Here is a 15,510-nt window from a genome sequence, read left to right as displayed (position 1 = left end):
GAAAAATCATTTGTTAACATGCAACTTTTATCTCTTGTGTTAAATATGAATTAACTGATGTACACTTTAGAATAAAAAGTGATGTTTTATGAATAAAATCAAAAGTCTTTCATGGGCTTAATTTGTATTTGGCAGGTGTTTTTAATAAGCCCACATCATGATTACTAATAACATAAAAAAACATAATAATAACATTTATTAATTTTAAAGAAGCAAAGCATTTTTTATAATTATTAAGTAAGAGCATTTTTTTCCTTCTCTCTTTTTTCTCTTCTTTCACTGAAAACAAATTATACACATAAGCAGACATCTGTATTAATGATGCTGAACAGTTTTTAATTTGTAGTCCTCACTATTATTAATCATTTTCGCTTTAAAAATGTATTTCATTACCACTTGTAGCACACTTAAACCCATCTTTTATATACAATAGTACACTCAGGTGTAATAAAAGAGGTATACATTACATTTTTTAAAAAACCAAAGTAGTATGTTATATTTGTGGTGTCTCAAAACAGCACAGTTGAGATTATTTTAAGAAGTACTGAAGAATCATTTTTAGTATATTAAGTACAAAATTAGGGTGGATGTCATGTAGGAAAGCAATGTTGTTGTGAGAACTGGCTATAGTAAAATGTATATCTATATATAAAGTATATATGTGGTAGAATGTGTGAATAATGACCAAAGAAATATTGATTCATTTCATTCATTTAATTTCATTAAGAAGTGGTAAATTAAAATTAAACAGCAGATGGCAGCAAATCCACATTTTTGATGCCGACCACTAAAACATCAAGAACCAAAGAAAGAAAATAAGTATTAAATTGTTATAATATAGAAAAGCTCCTTCAGAGAATGACAGCTGCAGAATAGGAGCGAGAACATAAAATAATATATTTATTATAAACAGACTGACAGTGTGATCTGAACAATACACTTTATTATTTATAGAGAGACACGTTTAACACGAACGGCTCCCAGCGGGGGGCGGGAGAGCGCTGTGCAGTCCGCAAAGAAGAAGCAGAAGAAGAGAACGCGCCCAATGAGAGCAGCCGTCGTCGGTGACGCTACAGTAAATATGTGCGCGTCACTTCCGGCTGTGAGAAATGGCGGGTGATGGGGATAGAATGGCGGAGCTGGAGGATGGAGAACTGGAGTCTGATCAGGAGGAGCGGGTTCAGGTGAGCAGAGTGTGTGTGTGTGTGTGTGTGTGTGTGTGTGTGTGTGTGTGTGTGTGTGTGTGTGTGTGTGTGTGTGTGTGTGTACGCACGCACGCTAGGTTAGGTTTATCAAAGCATAGGTTACTTGTTGCCGCTAGCATGCGAGCTGCTTTCTAAAGCACTTCAAAACACGAGCGAGGCCCGTTCACTTCATCAACACGGTCCTGGTCTTTGAAAGAAAATGTCTATGTGAACTAAGTAGCGTCGTCTCTGGTGAAGGCTTTCAGGGGCAGCATACAGTGATACTCTAGTATTTTCAGCAGTTAAATGGTTTAAAGTCAGTTTTTTCCTTCTTCTGCTGCATTGTGTCAGTAGGAAATATCAGTTTACCTTCTAAACGTTCGTTTAGCCGTTGATTGTAGTAATCCAGTAAGGTTTTAGTTTGCTCCACACAGAGATCTGATCACCGGTTTGTCTTGAATGACATGAAGAACGACAAACTGAGACTCAATCCAGAAGAACTGTGTCTTCAAGAAAGCTCCTGAGAAACTCCTGCGTTCAAAAGCTGCTTTAAACACAAATGTTGAACAGTTCTGTAGCTTTGTCTCTAGGTTTCTTGGAGACGTTGTTCTCCACGGTCTCGGTTTGTTCTTGTCGTTCGGGACAGACTGGGTTCCTGCCCGGTCCTGCTCCTGCTGATCGACTGTCGTTGATTCTGGCAGGTGTCCTGTTATCAGAGCAGAGGTCCGTCTCTGAGCTCAGCGTCCGTCTCGGTCTACCGCAGCCTGAAGAACACGGACTCCAGCGACAGCGACTCTGCGTCTGAAGACGAGGCCCTGCAGTGGAGACAGAAGCGGCTCCGCACCTCCGGCGCTCCCTCCGGACGCAGGGTCAACAACATCTGGGGCTCCGTGGTGCAGGAGCAGAGCCAGGAGTCTGTGGCCGCCGAGCTGGGCATCATGGGAATGGAGGGGAGCGTCAGCATGAGCAGCCGCCAGAGCGAGACCTATAACTACGTCCTGGCCCAAAAGATGATGGAGAAGGAGCGCGAGGAGGAGGAAGAGAGCTTGAGGAGCGCGCTGGACGGGGAGCTGGAGGGATACATGCAGGAGAAGAGCTGTCTGAAGAGAAAGAGGTCGGCCAAGGAGCGGCTGGGCCCTCGGGCTGAGATGGACCTGAAGGGCCGCTACCAGCTCCAGGAGGACGACCCTGAAGAGAGAGTGGTGGAGGAGATCGCTCACAGGTCAGTACTGATCCACTGGGCTCTCGTTTCTTAACCGCTTGAAGTCTGTACAGCTGTAAAAGATGAAAGAGCACTCTTTTAGTCACATTTTATGCCCCTTATTTTGAACAAATGTGTGTGTGTGTGTGTGTGTGTGTGTGTGTGTGTGTGTGTGTGTGTGTGTGTGCGGTAAACAACAGTTGAAGTGGATCAAAAACTTTGTGTCCCAAAATGCTTTCTCCTCTTAGGACGAACTTTATGATCTTTTTTGATCCACTTCAAATGTTATCTACTGTATTTGTTTAGTTTAGATTTGAAGAATCTCAAGTTCATCAAAGCTGCATTTATTTACATAAAGATTTAAAAAAAAATAATTGATGATAACCAGAAATGTTTCTGGAGCAGTAAATCATATTAGAATGAATTCTGAAGGGTCATGTGACATTGAAGACTGGAGTGATATATATATATATATATATATAAAAAATGATGCAAATAATATCCTACAATAACTGAAGAGTGCTGGGTGAGTAGATCGCTGATATTTAATGCTGTGTTTGTTCTCTGTCAGACTCATGGAGCCGAAGAAGGATCTGATCGAGCGAGTGGTGAGAGTGATAGGAAAGAAGAAAGCCATCGAGCTGCTGTCAGAGACGGCCACCATTGAGCAGAGCGGAGGACTCTACACCGTGGTACGGCCTAAAGAGAGACTTCAGATTAGAGCTGAGAGCTGCTTCTGTTTGTAATGAATGAACACTAATGTTTGCTCAGAAGCATGTACTGCTTTTAACATTTGATCATTATTCTGCTAAGTATATTTGTAGACACATAAACGGGACAGTTTGCTCTAAATGGAAATCTCATAGCAATTAACAAAATTAATACTACATTGATACCTGTGAGGGAATATCTTTTATGAAGTAAAACGATCACACTGTGAGAAACTGAATATATTATGTATAATATTACCTTTAATTCATTGCCCTTCATTCTTGTAGTAATAACTATTGATGCTGATTCTGATAGAAAGTGCAGACCTCATCAAAACACTCGTTTCATCTTTATTATCAAGTACAGGATAACATCTTCTGAAGTACTGATCATTTCAGACTCTGTCCTTTGAGTCTCGTTCAGCAAAATGAACTCATCTTTTTTTTTTCTACTTATTGCGTTAAATCTAGAAAAATATAATTTAAATGTTATGGTTAAATCCTTAACACATCCAGAATCACGTTCTAAAGATTCAGTCAAATCCTTCAAGAAGGACGCGTCACTAGTCTGAAGTAACAGAGATGTTGAACATGCATCTGTCAGCACTCGTTCATCAGAGAATAAGAGATCAGTCTAACTCTGATCAGGAAGTGTCACTGGAGTGTAGACTATTTTTTTGCTGGCTTTCTGTAAATTATTTAATTTAATTGAAGAATATTGTTACGTTCGGCGGTTTGTGAACACAGCAAGGATTTAGTGAAAGAAAGGCTGTCTGTGCATGAGGCCGTGTGTATCAGAACAATCACTCACATCATTAAAAAACACTTGCTTTTTTATGTGAATCAAATGTCTCTGTTCCTGCAGGACGGCAGCAGGAGACGCACACCGGGGGGAGTGTATCTGAACTTACTGAAGAACACGCCCAGCATCTCTGACGGACAGGTGAAGGTGCGTTTATCAACACTTCAGTAATCTGTATCTGACCGAAGAGCCTCTGCCTCACAGTGAAAGATAGGGCGGAGCTTATCTGCCTGATGAGATCAGTGGTGGGTGGGGTTAAGCATTTATTAGACCGAGCTTATTAACTTGAGATCAGTGGTGGGCGGAGTTAAATATTTGCTGGGAGGAGCTTGTATGCTTAATGAGATGAGTGGTGGGTGGAGTTGAGCATTTGTTGGGAGAAGTTTATCAGCTTAAAGAAAATAGTGGGTGTGGATAAATATTTGTTGGGAGGGGCTTGTATGCTTAATGTTAGTAGTGGGTGGGATTACATCTGTTGGGCAGACGTTATTGATTTAATGAGATGAGTGGTGGGTGGGGTTAAACATTTGTTGGGCGGAGCTTGTATGCTTAAGATCAGTGGTGGGTGGGGTTAAACATTTGTTGGGCGGAGCTTGATAAGCTCATTGTGGTTTAGCAGCTCTGCTCACACCTGCCGTCTGAGGCTGAGACTGCTGCTGTTTACACGTTCACCAGCACCTCATTGCACGCAGGTTTCAGGAACGTTTCTTTGCATGTTCTCTTCTTACAGGAGATCTTTCTTGAAGAGAACCAGAAAGAATACAGCAACAAAAAGTCGGCTAAGAGGCGACGGAAGCGAATAGTAGCGAAGAAGATGAAGCAGGCTATCAGCACGCTCAACCTCCAGGAGCATGACGACGTCTCACGAGAAACGTTTGCCAGTGACACTGAAGAGGCTCTGGGCTCGCTGGAGGAGGCCCCCGAGGGCCCGCCGGAGTCTGCACTGGGCACAGAGGAGAACCCTGTCGTGTACAACTCGGCCGACCTCGAGGTTTTCTAACACGTGCTAGTCTAGCCTGAAAGATCTGGGATTGACTGACTAAAGATGAGAGACAACTGTCCTGACGGATAGCACTTTACGTTTCTGCTGGTTCTTGAAAGACTGTAAGCAGCAGCCAAAGCTTGTACAGATCTTCTAATTCCTGCCTGGGTAACATGTTGATGATGATGTGATCTTTCTGTTTGGATGTTTTGCGAGCTTTTTGATACTTTACTGCATTTGTGGAAAATTATTCGCAGCAAGAAAATACAAATTGACTTCAGAAGAATGCAGCTTGTGTTTTAGTCACCCAAGATGCTCTAAACGTTTGTTAAAGGTGCAGTGTACAATAAATCAGTACATGCTTGACGTATAAAAGTCCGGCTCAGCTTTTGGTGTGTGTGTTATTTGTATGGTTTGCTGTACGGTGCAGATGAGCTGAATTGATCAGTTTCAGTACATGCTCAAATTAGAAAGATCTGTTAAGTTTTGAGATTAAAGGTAGCTTCTCTCTCACATGGTTGAATATACTACAGATGTATTCAGCTAGATCTGTGACATGGAAAATCTGCAGGAAATACAAAAACAAGTTGCGTTATCATTACCTCTGATTCTAAGCACAGCTGAAAGGTTTGTGAATGAATTTATATTTCCTTCAGCTCGAGATAATGAAAGGGCTTTTACATTTGCCTTAAAGGCGAATCAGCAGCATAACTCTCACAGGCTCAGGATTCACGAGAGCCTTATCTGGGTTCCTAATAGTTTGATATGGCGCACATACCAGACTGGATGATCTAGTTTTCTCGCAACGCTTCACTAGACTCTACACTGATCTCCATCTCAGTAACAAAGAGCCCGATCTTACGGTGAAACTGAAACAAACCGCGAGGAGTCCTTCATGAAGTGTTTCCCAGCTGCCAGTCTAACAGCTTACACTAATTACTCTGCGAGTCGACCCGCGTGACACGTTTATTGATTCTGTGTGTTTACAGCACGTGCTTTTTTCAGCGCGTTTTATTGCAGTTTGAATTTGGTCTTCACCGCACCGTTGAGCGTCTGATGACGTGGCTGCGGCCGATTGGCTGCCCGCGGTCACGTGTGAGCGCGGTTCTGAAGAGCGGCCATATTAGTCCAGTCCATTCTTTCACGCGGCTGCACTCAAGAGTAACACACTCCTTCCTCTCAGAGTAACACACACTCTTTACTCTGCGGTTCACTGCGGTATTGATGTAGGACGCTCCGGTGGAGTTACTCTCTGTTCGCCGTTTCTGTACTTCATCAGCGGGAAGGTAAGTTAGTCCTGCACCCGGCCGATGCGCTGATTGAGTCGGTCGCTGTCTGTGATTAACCGTGTGTCTCGCGGCAGATGGCGAGCGCGGCGCGGACCCCGGCCGGCCAGCAGACGCTGCCCCGCGGCGGCGGCGGCTCCCCTCTGAGTCCCGCGCGGATCTCCCGCCTGCAGGAGAAGCAGGACCTGCAGCAGCTGAACGACCGGCTGGCCGCTTACATCGAGGCGGTACGCCGGCTGGAGTCGGAGAACAGCGTGCTGCAGCTGCAGGTCAGCGAGCGCGAGGAGACGCGCAGCCGCGAGGTCACCGGCCTCAAAGCGCTCTACGAGACCGAGCTGGCGGACGCGCGCACGGCGCTGGACGAGACGGCGCGGGAGCGCGCACGCCTGCAGCTCGAGCTGGGCAAGATAAAGAGCGAGCACGAGCAGCTGCTGGACACGTGAGACTCTTCATCACTCACTGACTTGTTTTCCTTAAGGTTTACTTGGGATAAAGTTTTTGTACACAATGTGGAAAAACGGCCCCTCGTTCTGTTAAGGGGCGTGTCCTGTGAGGCTGGCCGCTAATCGGCCGCTGATGTGATTGGCTGAAGTGACGTCACTCGGTCTAGAGCTTGATTAAATAAATGCTTTGTTCACGAAGAGGAGGTTTTAACCTGTGAAACTCCCGTGATAACTTAAACCTACAAAGACCCTTTATTTGCTGGAAGGTCAAGGTTGTTTTTGGTCAGGTTGTGTCCACTGACTCCTGACCAGGGTGAAGTTGATCATAGTTATAGTGATGGGTCTGTGATGGGCTCAGCTTTACCACAGATGTGTGTCTCTGGATTATCAGTGTGTTAGAGGTTCTGGACCGGATGAGAGAGTGACCATGGGCTTTTACAGCTGTGTGTGTGTGTGTGTGTGTGTGTGTGTGTTCTGATTAAAGATTTCTGCATACAGAAAGGCTCTTGGGTTTTTAATCGTTAATGGAGCCAAAACCTTACTGTTCCAGAGACTCATCTGAGTTCTCGCTGTAGTGTCGGGGTGTGTGTGTCGAGGTGTTCACACACTTTAGTGAAGTCACATGCTCGTGTGTCACATGCTTATCTTATGGAGCACTTACAGCTCAGTCAAGAGTAGGAATGTCTGTATAATCCAGATCCAGAGCTCTGCTCCCGTTCAGACTGGCTTTGTGTGTGTGTGTGTGTGTGTGTGAGAGAGATTGACAGGAGCAGTGGTTCACCTGTGTGTGTGTGTGTGTGTGTGTGTGGAGCAGCTGGAGGATGTGGATGCTCCTCAGCTGCTGCAGAGGCTCAGTGTGAAGCAGCTCTTTGTTTCAGATCTAACACATGTTAATGGCGTTCGTTCAGGAGAGAGCCTCAAACCCTGAGCTGTGTGCGAGACATTCCTCACATTCCTCAGACTCTGCTCTCCAGAGAAAGATCACAATCAGTCGTGAGGCGTTTGGCTCGCTCTCTTGAGCTGAAAGTACACACACACACACCTGACACACTTCAGGACTGAGGTTTATTTCAGGGAGTATTCAGTGAAATAAATCCGCTGTCTTCTGTTTTGGATTGGTTTTGTTTTTGCTTGTAGAAAATATGGATGAACACAATGAAATGAAGTACAATAGTTACAAATGTATTGATTTGATTTTTGTCACAGCTAGTAGCGTTCACACCGTTCTGATCGTGTGTGTGTGTGTCTCAGGTGTGAGAAGAAGGACTCGGAGCTGGTCAGCGCTCAGGCCCGTCTCAGAGAAGCTGAAGCCCTGCTGAACTCCAGAGAGGCGTCTCTGAACACGGCCGTGTCTGAGAGGAAGGCTCTGGAGAGCAGCGTGACAGACCTGCAGCTCCGCCTCCAGGAGGTACCTCCACCTTCACACACACCTCTCATCTGTGTGTGTGTGTTTACTCCTGAACAAAACACTTCCTTGAGCCTGAGTACACTGCAGAAACATGTTTAAGAAATATGATGTGTGTCACCATACAGGGGTCACAAGATGTATAGGAATATTTCTCTTTTTAGGAATAGGAAAATGGGATAAATGTAAGGGGAAAACTGATTTAGAATATACCAAATGCAAATCTAAGCACAAACCATATACATTTTATTTTTGTATTTGGGGCCTGTACTTCATCTTTATATCATGGCATTTTGACCAATATTAATCTAGATCTTTGTAAAATGTTGCAATGAGAGGATATTGAATATGATACAAATGTGTGTGTGTGTGTGTGTGTGTGTGTGTGTCTCAGCTGGAGGCAGGTCTGAGTTCAGCTAAGAAGCAGCTGTCAGACGAGACTCTTCTTCGTGTGGATCTGGAGAACCGCTGCCAGAGTCTCGTGGAGGAGCTGGACTTCAGGAAGAACATGTTTGAGGAGGTCCGTCCCGGTCAGCTGCACATCCACACATTCTGTTCAGATAAACCTTGAGCAAACATGAACAAGTCAGGATTTTAATATCTAAAGATTTGCTTTAGACTGCATAACTGAGATGTATTATAATAATCTCTATATCTGCCGTCTTGGACCTTATTTATTTGGTTTGTGGCGGCATATACAGATTAATTCTCTGCCAGCGGGGGACGCTGTTGTGTAGAGATTAGGTTTCCTTGGAAACGCTGGGCTTTCAGACCTTACATGCAAGATGAATTTATTATTATTTTTAATTTTTTATTACTGTATGTAATTCAGTGTTTTTATTAAGTACCGTGTAGATTACAACAAACACGAAAATATATGGAGAGAAATAATCAAAATAGTTTGTCCAAGATGTCCCTGACTGATAAAATGAAGGTTTATCGTGATTGGTTCGTTCTGATGATGGTTCCAGTATAATCCAGAGCAAGGAATGTAAGCAGTGAAGGTCTTAAAGTCTTGAGGAGGTTTCTTTGCTGCGGTCGAGACGGATAAACACTTCCAGTCCTGCTCATTTAGAGGAAATGACTTCTCATTCAACAATGTCTGCTTTCTGTTGAAAAACAAAATATAAGAGACTGCCCCTTTTGTTTGGTGCTTTGATTCAAAGTTTAAAGATCACCCCAAAGAACCTTATTTCTCGTTTTAAAAATGAAAGTAGTGTATGATCTGAGTGACCGGTTTCTCTTCCTCATTTAATCAATCAATCATTTTTATTTATATAGTGCTTTTAACACAGGTTGCATCATAGCACTGAACAGAATAAAGTAGAATTTAAGGCTCTCTCTGATCCCTTCACTCGACTCAGTCCGGTTTATTAAGATGCGTGTCTGGTCATGTCAGAGTGTTCATATGTGTTTTAAAAAGGAGGTGGTTTAGTGCACGAGCAGGTGGTTAGTTGTGACCGGCGCTGATCTGCGTGCAGGAGGTGAAGGACACACGCCGCAGGCTGGAGACTCGGCTGGTGGAGGTGGACTCGGGCCGGCAGATGGAGTACGAGTTCAAGCTGGCCGCGGCGCTGGCTGACATGAGACAGGAGCACGACGAGCAGGTCCGGCTCTACAAGGACGAGATGGAGCAGACCTACACGGCCAAGGTGTGTGTGTGAGAAGAGCTTCCTCGGCGCTCCACTTCCTCTCAGAGCTGCTTCACTTCCTCTGTTCTGCTCTGAGACGTCTGCGTGTGTTTCAGCTGGAGAACGTGCGTCTGTCGTCGGAGATGAACAGCTCTTCGGCGAGCATGGCCCGTGAGGAGCTGCGCGAGTCGTCTCTGAGGGTGGAGAGTCTGGGCTCTCAGCTGGCCAGTCTGCAGAAAGAGGTGCGTCTCTACACGGCCCCGGGGCCGCTCACACCACGCTTCCTCCTCGCTGCCGTCTTCAGCAGCTCTCAACGCCGTTTCTCAACACTTACATCCTATTACGCTGTTTGTACGTGCAAGCTGTGAAACTGAACGGGAGTAGATGACTGCGATTCAATAAAGTGAAGGAAAGTGTCGCGGTACAGATCTTCTCTAGTCATCCGTTTAATATTACTTCAGTAAAGCTACCAGAAGTGGGAGGGTAACTCTCTAAACGCCGCAGCCAGCGATTTATTACGTTCTGATCATGTTGGTAAGAGCTGAATGGTGTTATGAGGAAAACACTTAAGGTTTGCCCCAGACTTGATCTCAGGCCTAGAAGAAAAGGTTTAGTAAATATGTTTAGCCATTTGTGTGTGTGTGTGTGTGTGTGTGTGTGTGAGAGTTAAAATCAAATGTAATAATTTTGAGAGAGGTGTAAATGCAGTAATGACATTAAAAACTTTCCCTCATTAAGCAGCCGATCAGATACAGATTGGGTTTAGTGGAAAGATGATGACTGTTCAACCTGTTAAATCTTTGAATATTGGCTTTAAAATGAGTTTCCAACTTAAACTGTTAAATTTTAAATGCTTGGAGCAGAGACTTAATGTTGTTCTCTTTTTAAAAAAAAAAAAGACTTGGCAGATTATTGCAGAGGTGAAGGAAGAAGTTTACCAATTATATTACAAAAGTTATGGAAGTTTATGAAAGTTTAAAATGCTAAAATTTTAGCATTTATATATTGATATTTTACCAAACAGGTTCCAAGTGCTAGAAAATGAAAACAAACCTAATGAAGTAGTTTCTAATCTGAGGTTGATGTAGTCTGGGTGTAGTATCAAACTCGTCCACTAGATGAACAGCACACCCCTTTAGGGACCATAGAAGGACGGCTCCTGTTGATCATGGCAGTATTTGAGTTCAGTTCGACCCCCACTAATGGTTTGGTGTGTTTCCCTCAGGCGCGTGCGTGGCAGGATCAGATCAGCGAGCTGGAAGCGGCTCTGAGTCGTGAGAAGGATCTGAGTCGCAGGTTACTGGCCGAGAAAGAGCGGGAGATCGCTGAGATCCGAGCCAAGATGCAGCAGCAGCTGGACGAGTACGAACAACTGCTGGACGTGAAGCTGGCTCTGGACATGGAGATCAACGCCTACCGGAAGCTGCTGGAGGGCGAGGAGGAGAGGTGTGTGTGTGTGTGTGTGTGTGTGTGTGTGTGTGTGTGAGAGACTGTCCGGCTGGAGCTGACCGCTCTGTCTCCGCTCTCCAGGCTGAAGCTGTCTCCCAGCCCCTCGGCTCGAGTGACTGTGTCCCGGGCCTCGTCCAGCCGCAGCGTCCGCACGGCCCGAGGGAAGAGGAAGCGTCTGGACGTGGAGGAGTCCGAGGCCAGCAGCAGCGTCAGCATCGCTCACTCCGCCTCTGCCACCGGAAACGTCTGCATCGACGAGCTGGACGTGGACGGAAACTTCATCCGCCTGCACAACAACTCAGATCAGGTGCTCCGTGCTCGCTCACACACACACACACACACACACACGAACGCTCTAGATTCATTATTATGAGTGAAATTTAGTTTGTGTGCAGGTACAGAATAGAATTAGGGCAGAGTGACCTCAAAAGTGAGGGGAAATAGATTATAAAGGCCCTAAAACTGAACCCTGAGGGACACCAGGTTGAACAGAGACTTCCTTAAACCTGTAACCTCATGAACAAACTAACCTGGCTACAAACAGGAAGATTTAAACCAATGTAAAGCTGTCCCAGAAACCCCAAAGAACACTTTAAAGGTCCCATATCGTGCATCTTCTTGGAGGTTTCTTTTAGGTGTTGATGTCCTCCAAGAATATATATGCATTATATAATAACCATCTCAGTATGTTTTACTTCTCTCCCAGGAGCTCTGTCAAAAACGTCTTGATTCGGTCTCATTACTATTCATGAGCCTCTCTTCTGATTGGCCTGTTTTGCACGATCAAGCCAATCAAATGTAGTGTTGTTTGACAGCTGCTGGGTTTCTTCTTGTTTTCTGGTTCTGTTGTTGTAGTGGTCGACTGAAGGGAACTCTCTATTTTCTGATGTTTCAGGATCAGCCCATGGCAGGATTTCAGCTCACCAGAACTATCGGAGATGTTTCCTCTACGTATAAATTCACTGCCAAATACGTCCTGAAGGCGGAGCAGAAAGTGACGGTACATACACTTCCTCATAACACCGTGTCCCGTCACCCGTGGTTTGTTGAGTGAACGTTGTTTTCTGTCAGATCTGGGCGTCTAACGCGGGCGTGAGCTCCAACCCTCCGACGGACCTGATCTGGAAGAACCAGAGCTCCTGGGGAAGTGGAGAGAACATTAAAGTACTCCTGCTGAGTCCAGACGGAGAGGTGAGGTGTTCATCAGTCGTCATACACGCTCTCTGAGGGATTGACTCTGCTCTGAGCGCTGTCCTCCCTTTCCTTGCAGGAAGTAGCTGTGAGGAGCACCGTATTCAAGACTGTGGAGGAGGAAGAGGAGGAGGAAGAACAGGAAGCTGACGTCATTGAGGAGCATTTCTTTCAGCAGCAGGTCTGATCTCTCTCTCTCTCTCTCTGTGTGTGTGTGTGTGTGTGTGTGTGTCTCACCTCTCTGCTCTGTTCTCAGGGAGATCCTCAGGCGTCTAAGAGGGGTTGTGCGATCATGTGATCAACACTACAGCCAATCAGCTGCCAGCCGAACCACATTGTGGTCTGTTTCCTGAGTGAATCTTTTTTTTTTTGGTTTTGAATTATGCTTTTTAAAGTCTTTTTCACTTCTTCAGTTTGTTTCAGATTTTGTGAATTGAACAAACCAAATGTTTTCTTTTGGTCTGTGAGCTGTAACTGTGAGGACCTTTTCTAGACTCATCCGCGTCAGATTCTGTGACTAATGTGTGTTTTTGGTTTTGAAATCATGTTTATATTTTATAAGATGGCATTTTAGGTCACTTTTATAGACAGAGTTTTTATAACGGCTCCTAGTTTTTAGTGAGGTTCTCTGCATGCTAGTTAGTGTTGAAGTGTTGTATTTAAAGCAGCTGTTCACTACGTGACCCGGCGGACGCCGAGGAAGCCATTAAACCTCAAGAATCAGTACTGTATGTTTTTTACAGATCGTCAGAGCTGAAATGTTATTTTTTACTGCTGTGGTCTGTACTATCTAACACTAGCCTTACGCGTACGCGCTGGTTTTTAACCTGTTTTCTGAAGAATATTCACACGCATGCTTTATTTTGCTGCAGCCTTTATACTTCAAATGATCTGATAATAAAGTGTTGACTGGAAGCATGTTTAGTGTTTTCTCTCTCGTCTTGGTCACTGTGTCCTGAAAGTGTTAGATGAGACTGACTCGGTGATGTTTCTATCTGAGGATGAGGAGTTTCCTGCTGCTTGAGCAGTGTATCACACACACACACTAAAAGCAGTTTGTCTTTGAAACGATGTCATGTGTGTGTGTGTGTGTGTTAGTGGTGATTGGCTGCTGTTTTAACACCTCCAGTTCTGTGGCTGACTACATTTAACACCATAATATCACACAGTAGAAACTTTCATTTCAAGAGCAGCTTATTAATGGAGAGAATGCACAACAGTCTAGAAAAATACTTTATTTTAATCCAGGTATAATCCCATCCGCCAGTGCTTCATCAAAACTGCAGGAAACATCTGCTTTTGTCTCAAATGTATTATTTTTGATAGCTCATTTCCCATTAACTCCTGAGTGCAGAGGATTGTGGGTAATGTTTCAGGATGAGCCGCCTGAAGGTGATGGAGAGCAGATCTTCTCCAGACGTCTCTCCAGGAGCTCTGTGTTCACGCGGTGCTGCATCAGAAACTCTCCGTTCAGGTGAAAGACGGGGATGTGGAGACGGTACCGGTCCAACCAGACTCTGTTCTCCGGCAGAGAGATGTCCACCTCCTGCAGCTCAAACTGACACACACACACACGGTTTCTCATTTAAGCTCAGAAAGCTCATAAGACAGTCTTACACACACACACACACACAGGGGATCTTACTCTGTGTCTGTAGGGCTCCAGAGCTGCTTTGGCTTCATCACAGAGAGGACACGGCTCCTGGAACACACACACACACACACACACTTCATGATGCATTTATCAGTAATTACCTCAGAGCTGCTGGAGGAAGAGCTCAGATTAATCTAATTATCAGAGAGTGTGTTTATTATTATCAGGAGTCCTGGCAGAGCGACTGTGTTTAGCATGAGAGACTGACCACACACACACACAGAGAGAGAGAGAGACAGGAGTCAAACACACACAGAGAGAGAGAGAGAGAGAGAGAGAACACACAGACAGCAGCAGAGAGAGAGAGAGAGAGAGAGACATCAAACACACACACAGAGAGAGAGAGAGAGCAAGAGACACACACACACACAGAGAGAGAGAGAGAGAGAGAGACATCAAACACACACACAGAGAGAGAGAGAGAGAGAGAGACACACACACACACACAGAGAGAGAGAGAGAGACATCAAACACACACACAGAGAGAGAGAGAGAGCAAGAGACACACACACACACACACAGAGAGAGAGACATCAAACACACACACAGAGAGAGAGAGAGAGAGACATCACACACTGCCCTCATTCTCTTCGATAGATTACTTTCGTTGTTATTTTAGTCATTTTAGACAGAAAGAAGACAAAGCAAACTCTTACCAATGACGATAATCACGCGCCGGAACGGAAGCTGTCCACCGGAAGTAGGCGTATCATAATAAAAGACCAAAAACTCGAGGGGAAAGACAGAATAAAAACTAAAACATAAAACGAACATAAATATATGTGGAAAACCAATAGTAAAATACTACAAAAACTGCTATATCATTTTAGGGCAGTTACATAAATTTCAAAAGCTTCATAATTGAATTTTCTTTGAAGTTTCTTGTTTTCTGATCTTATTTTAGAAATATATTTTAAGCTGATTTGTGATCGGACCAGTGATCTATAATGATATATTCTTTACTATAGATCAGGGGATTGGACACTGGATCCTTTATTTGCTTGTTTGTTTATTAATATTTAGTTATATATATATATATATATATATATATATATATATATATATATATATATATATATATATATATACTTCTCAACCTTATTCTTGTGAAACATACTGATGGCTTTGGTTCCAGAAGGGTTTCTATACTAAGAACAAGAACAAAGAACACAATTTCACCATAAACTGTAAAAAAAAAAAAAGTTATATTGTTTGAGAATCTAAACATGATGTGAGTAGTTTCCTGTAAGAGAACAATAATACAATCTGTACAGAATAAAACATTACTCCTATGAAGAGTCCCCATAAAACATGAAACATAACGCGTGTGTGTGTGTGTGTGTGTGTGTGTGTGTGTGTGTGTGTGTGTGTGTGTGTGTGTGTGTGTGTGTGTGTGTGTGTGTGTGTAAAAATGTTTTTAAAGAAGAAATCTTTCTATGCTGATTCTTCAGATACTCAAACCAGAGGATGATTTCTATCCCTGCTGAATTCTGCCCAAAACACGATAAATGTAAAGGAGTTAATGGTTACGGTTGTGTTTGTGGTTGATTCTGTTGGTGGGATGTTAAGTTC

At 44.1% G+C, this 15,510-nt stretch overlaps 3 protein-coding genes across 3 annotated transcripts in view; 2 read left to right on the top strand and 1 right to left on the bottom strand.

Annotated features, from left to right (window-relative positions):
- Positions 1 to 1,037: 1,037 nt before the first annotated feature.
- On the top strand, positions 1,038 to 5,254 carry phax (phosphorylated adaptor for RNA export). Its single transcript, XM_043250589.1, has 5 exons — positions 1,038 to 1,184; positions 1,886 to 2,406; positions 2,957 to 3,077; positions 3,961 to 4,044; positions 4,628 to 5,254. Exons 1-5 carry the CDS (start codon positions 1,110 to 1,112, stop codon positions 4,895 to 4,897), a joined length of 1,071 nt encoding a protein of 356 aa, XP_043106524.1. The 5' UTR covers positions 1,038 to 1,109; the 3' UTR covers positions 4,898 to 5,254.
- Positions 5,255 to 5,929: 675 nt separating this feature from the next.
- lmnb1 (lamin B1) lies at positions 5,930 to 13,199 on the top strand. The gene is made up of 12 exons (XM_043250588.1): positions 5,930 to 6,165; positions 6,243 to 6,604; positions 7,860 to 8,016; positions 8,408 to 8,533; positions 9,495 to 9,665; positions 9,761 to 9,886; positions 10,870 to 11,090; positions 11,175 to 11,400; positions 11,989 to 12,093; positions 12,165 to 12,284; positions 12,364 to 12,465; positions 12,541 to 13,199. The coding sequence occupies exons 2-12, from the start codon at positions 6,243 to 6,245 to the stop codon at positions 12,580 to 12,582; spliced, it is 1,758 nt and encodes a 585-aa protein (XP_043106523.1). The 5' UTR covers positions 5,930 to 6,165; the 3' UTR covers positions 12,583 to 13,199.
- Positions 13,200 to 13,503: 304 nt separating this feature from the next.
- c10h5orf63 (chromosome 10 C5orf63 homolog) overlaps positions 13,504 to 15,510 on the bottom strand; it is a 2,420-nt gene continuing 413 nt past the window's right edge. The window contains exons 2-4 of the mRNA XM_043249793.1: positions 15,036 to 15,086; positions 13,930 to 13,986; positions 13,504 to 13,842 (exon numbers count right to left, since the gene is read on the bottom strand). Coding sequence (XP_043105728.1) covers positions 13,657 to 13,842; positions 13,930 to 13,986; positions 15,036 to 15,086 — 294 coding nt within the window. The 3' untranslated portion in view covers positions 13,504 to 13,656. The remainder of the gene's footprint in view (positions 13,843 to 13,929; positions 13,987 to 15,035; positions 15,087 to 15,510) is intronic.

This window comes from Puntigrus tetrazona, chromosome 10, assembly GCF_018831695.1.
Source record: "Puntigrus tetrazona isolate hp1 chromosome 10, ASM1883169v1, whole genome shotgun sequence".
Lineage (NCBI taxonomy): Eukaryota > Metazoa > Chordata > Actinopteri > Cypriniformes > Cyprinidae > Puntigrus > Puntigrus tetrazona.
Note: the sequence above shows the minus strand (reverse complement) of the source record. Positions and strands in the feature narration are given on the sequence as shown.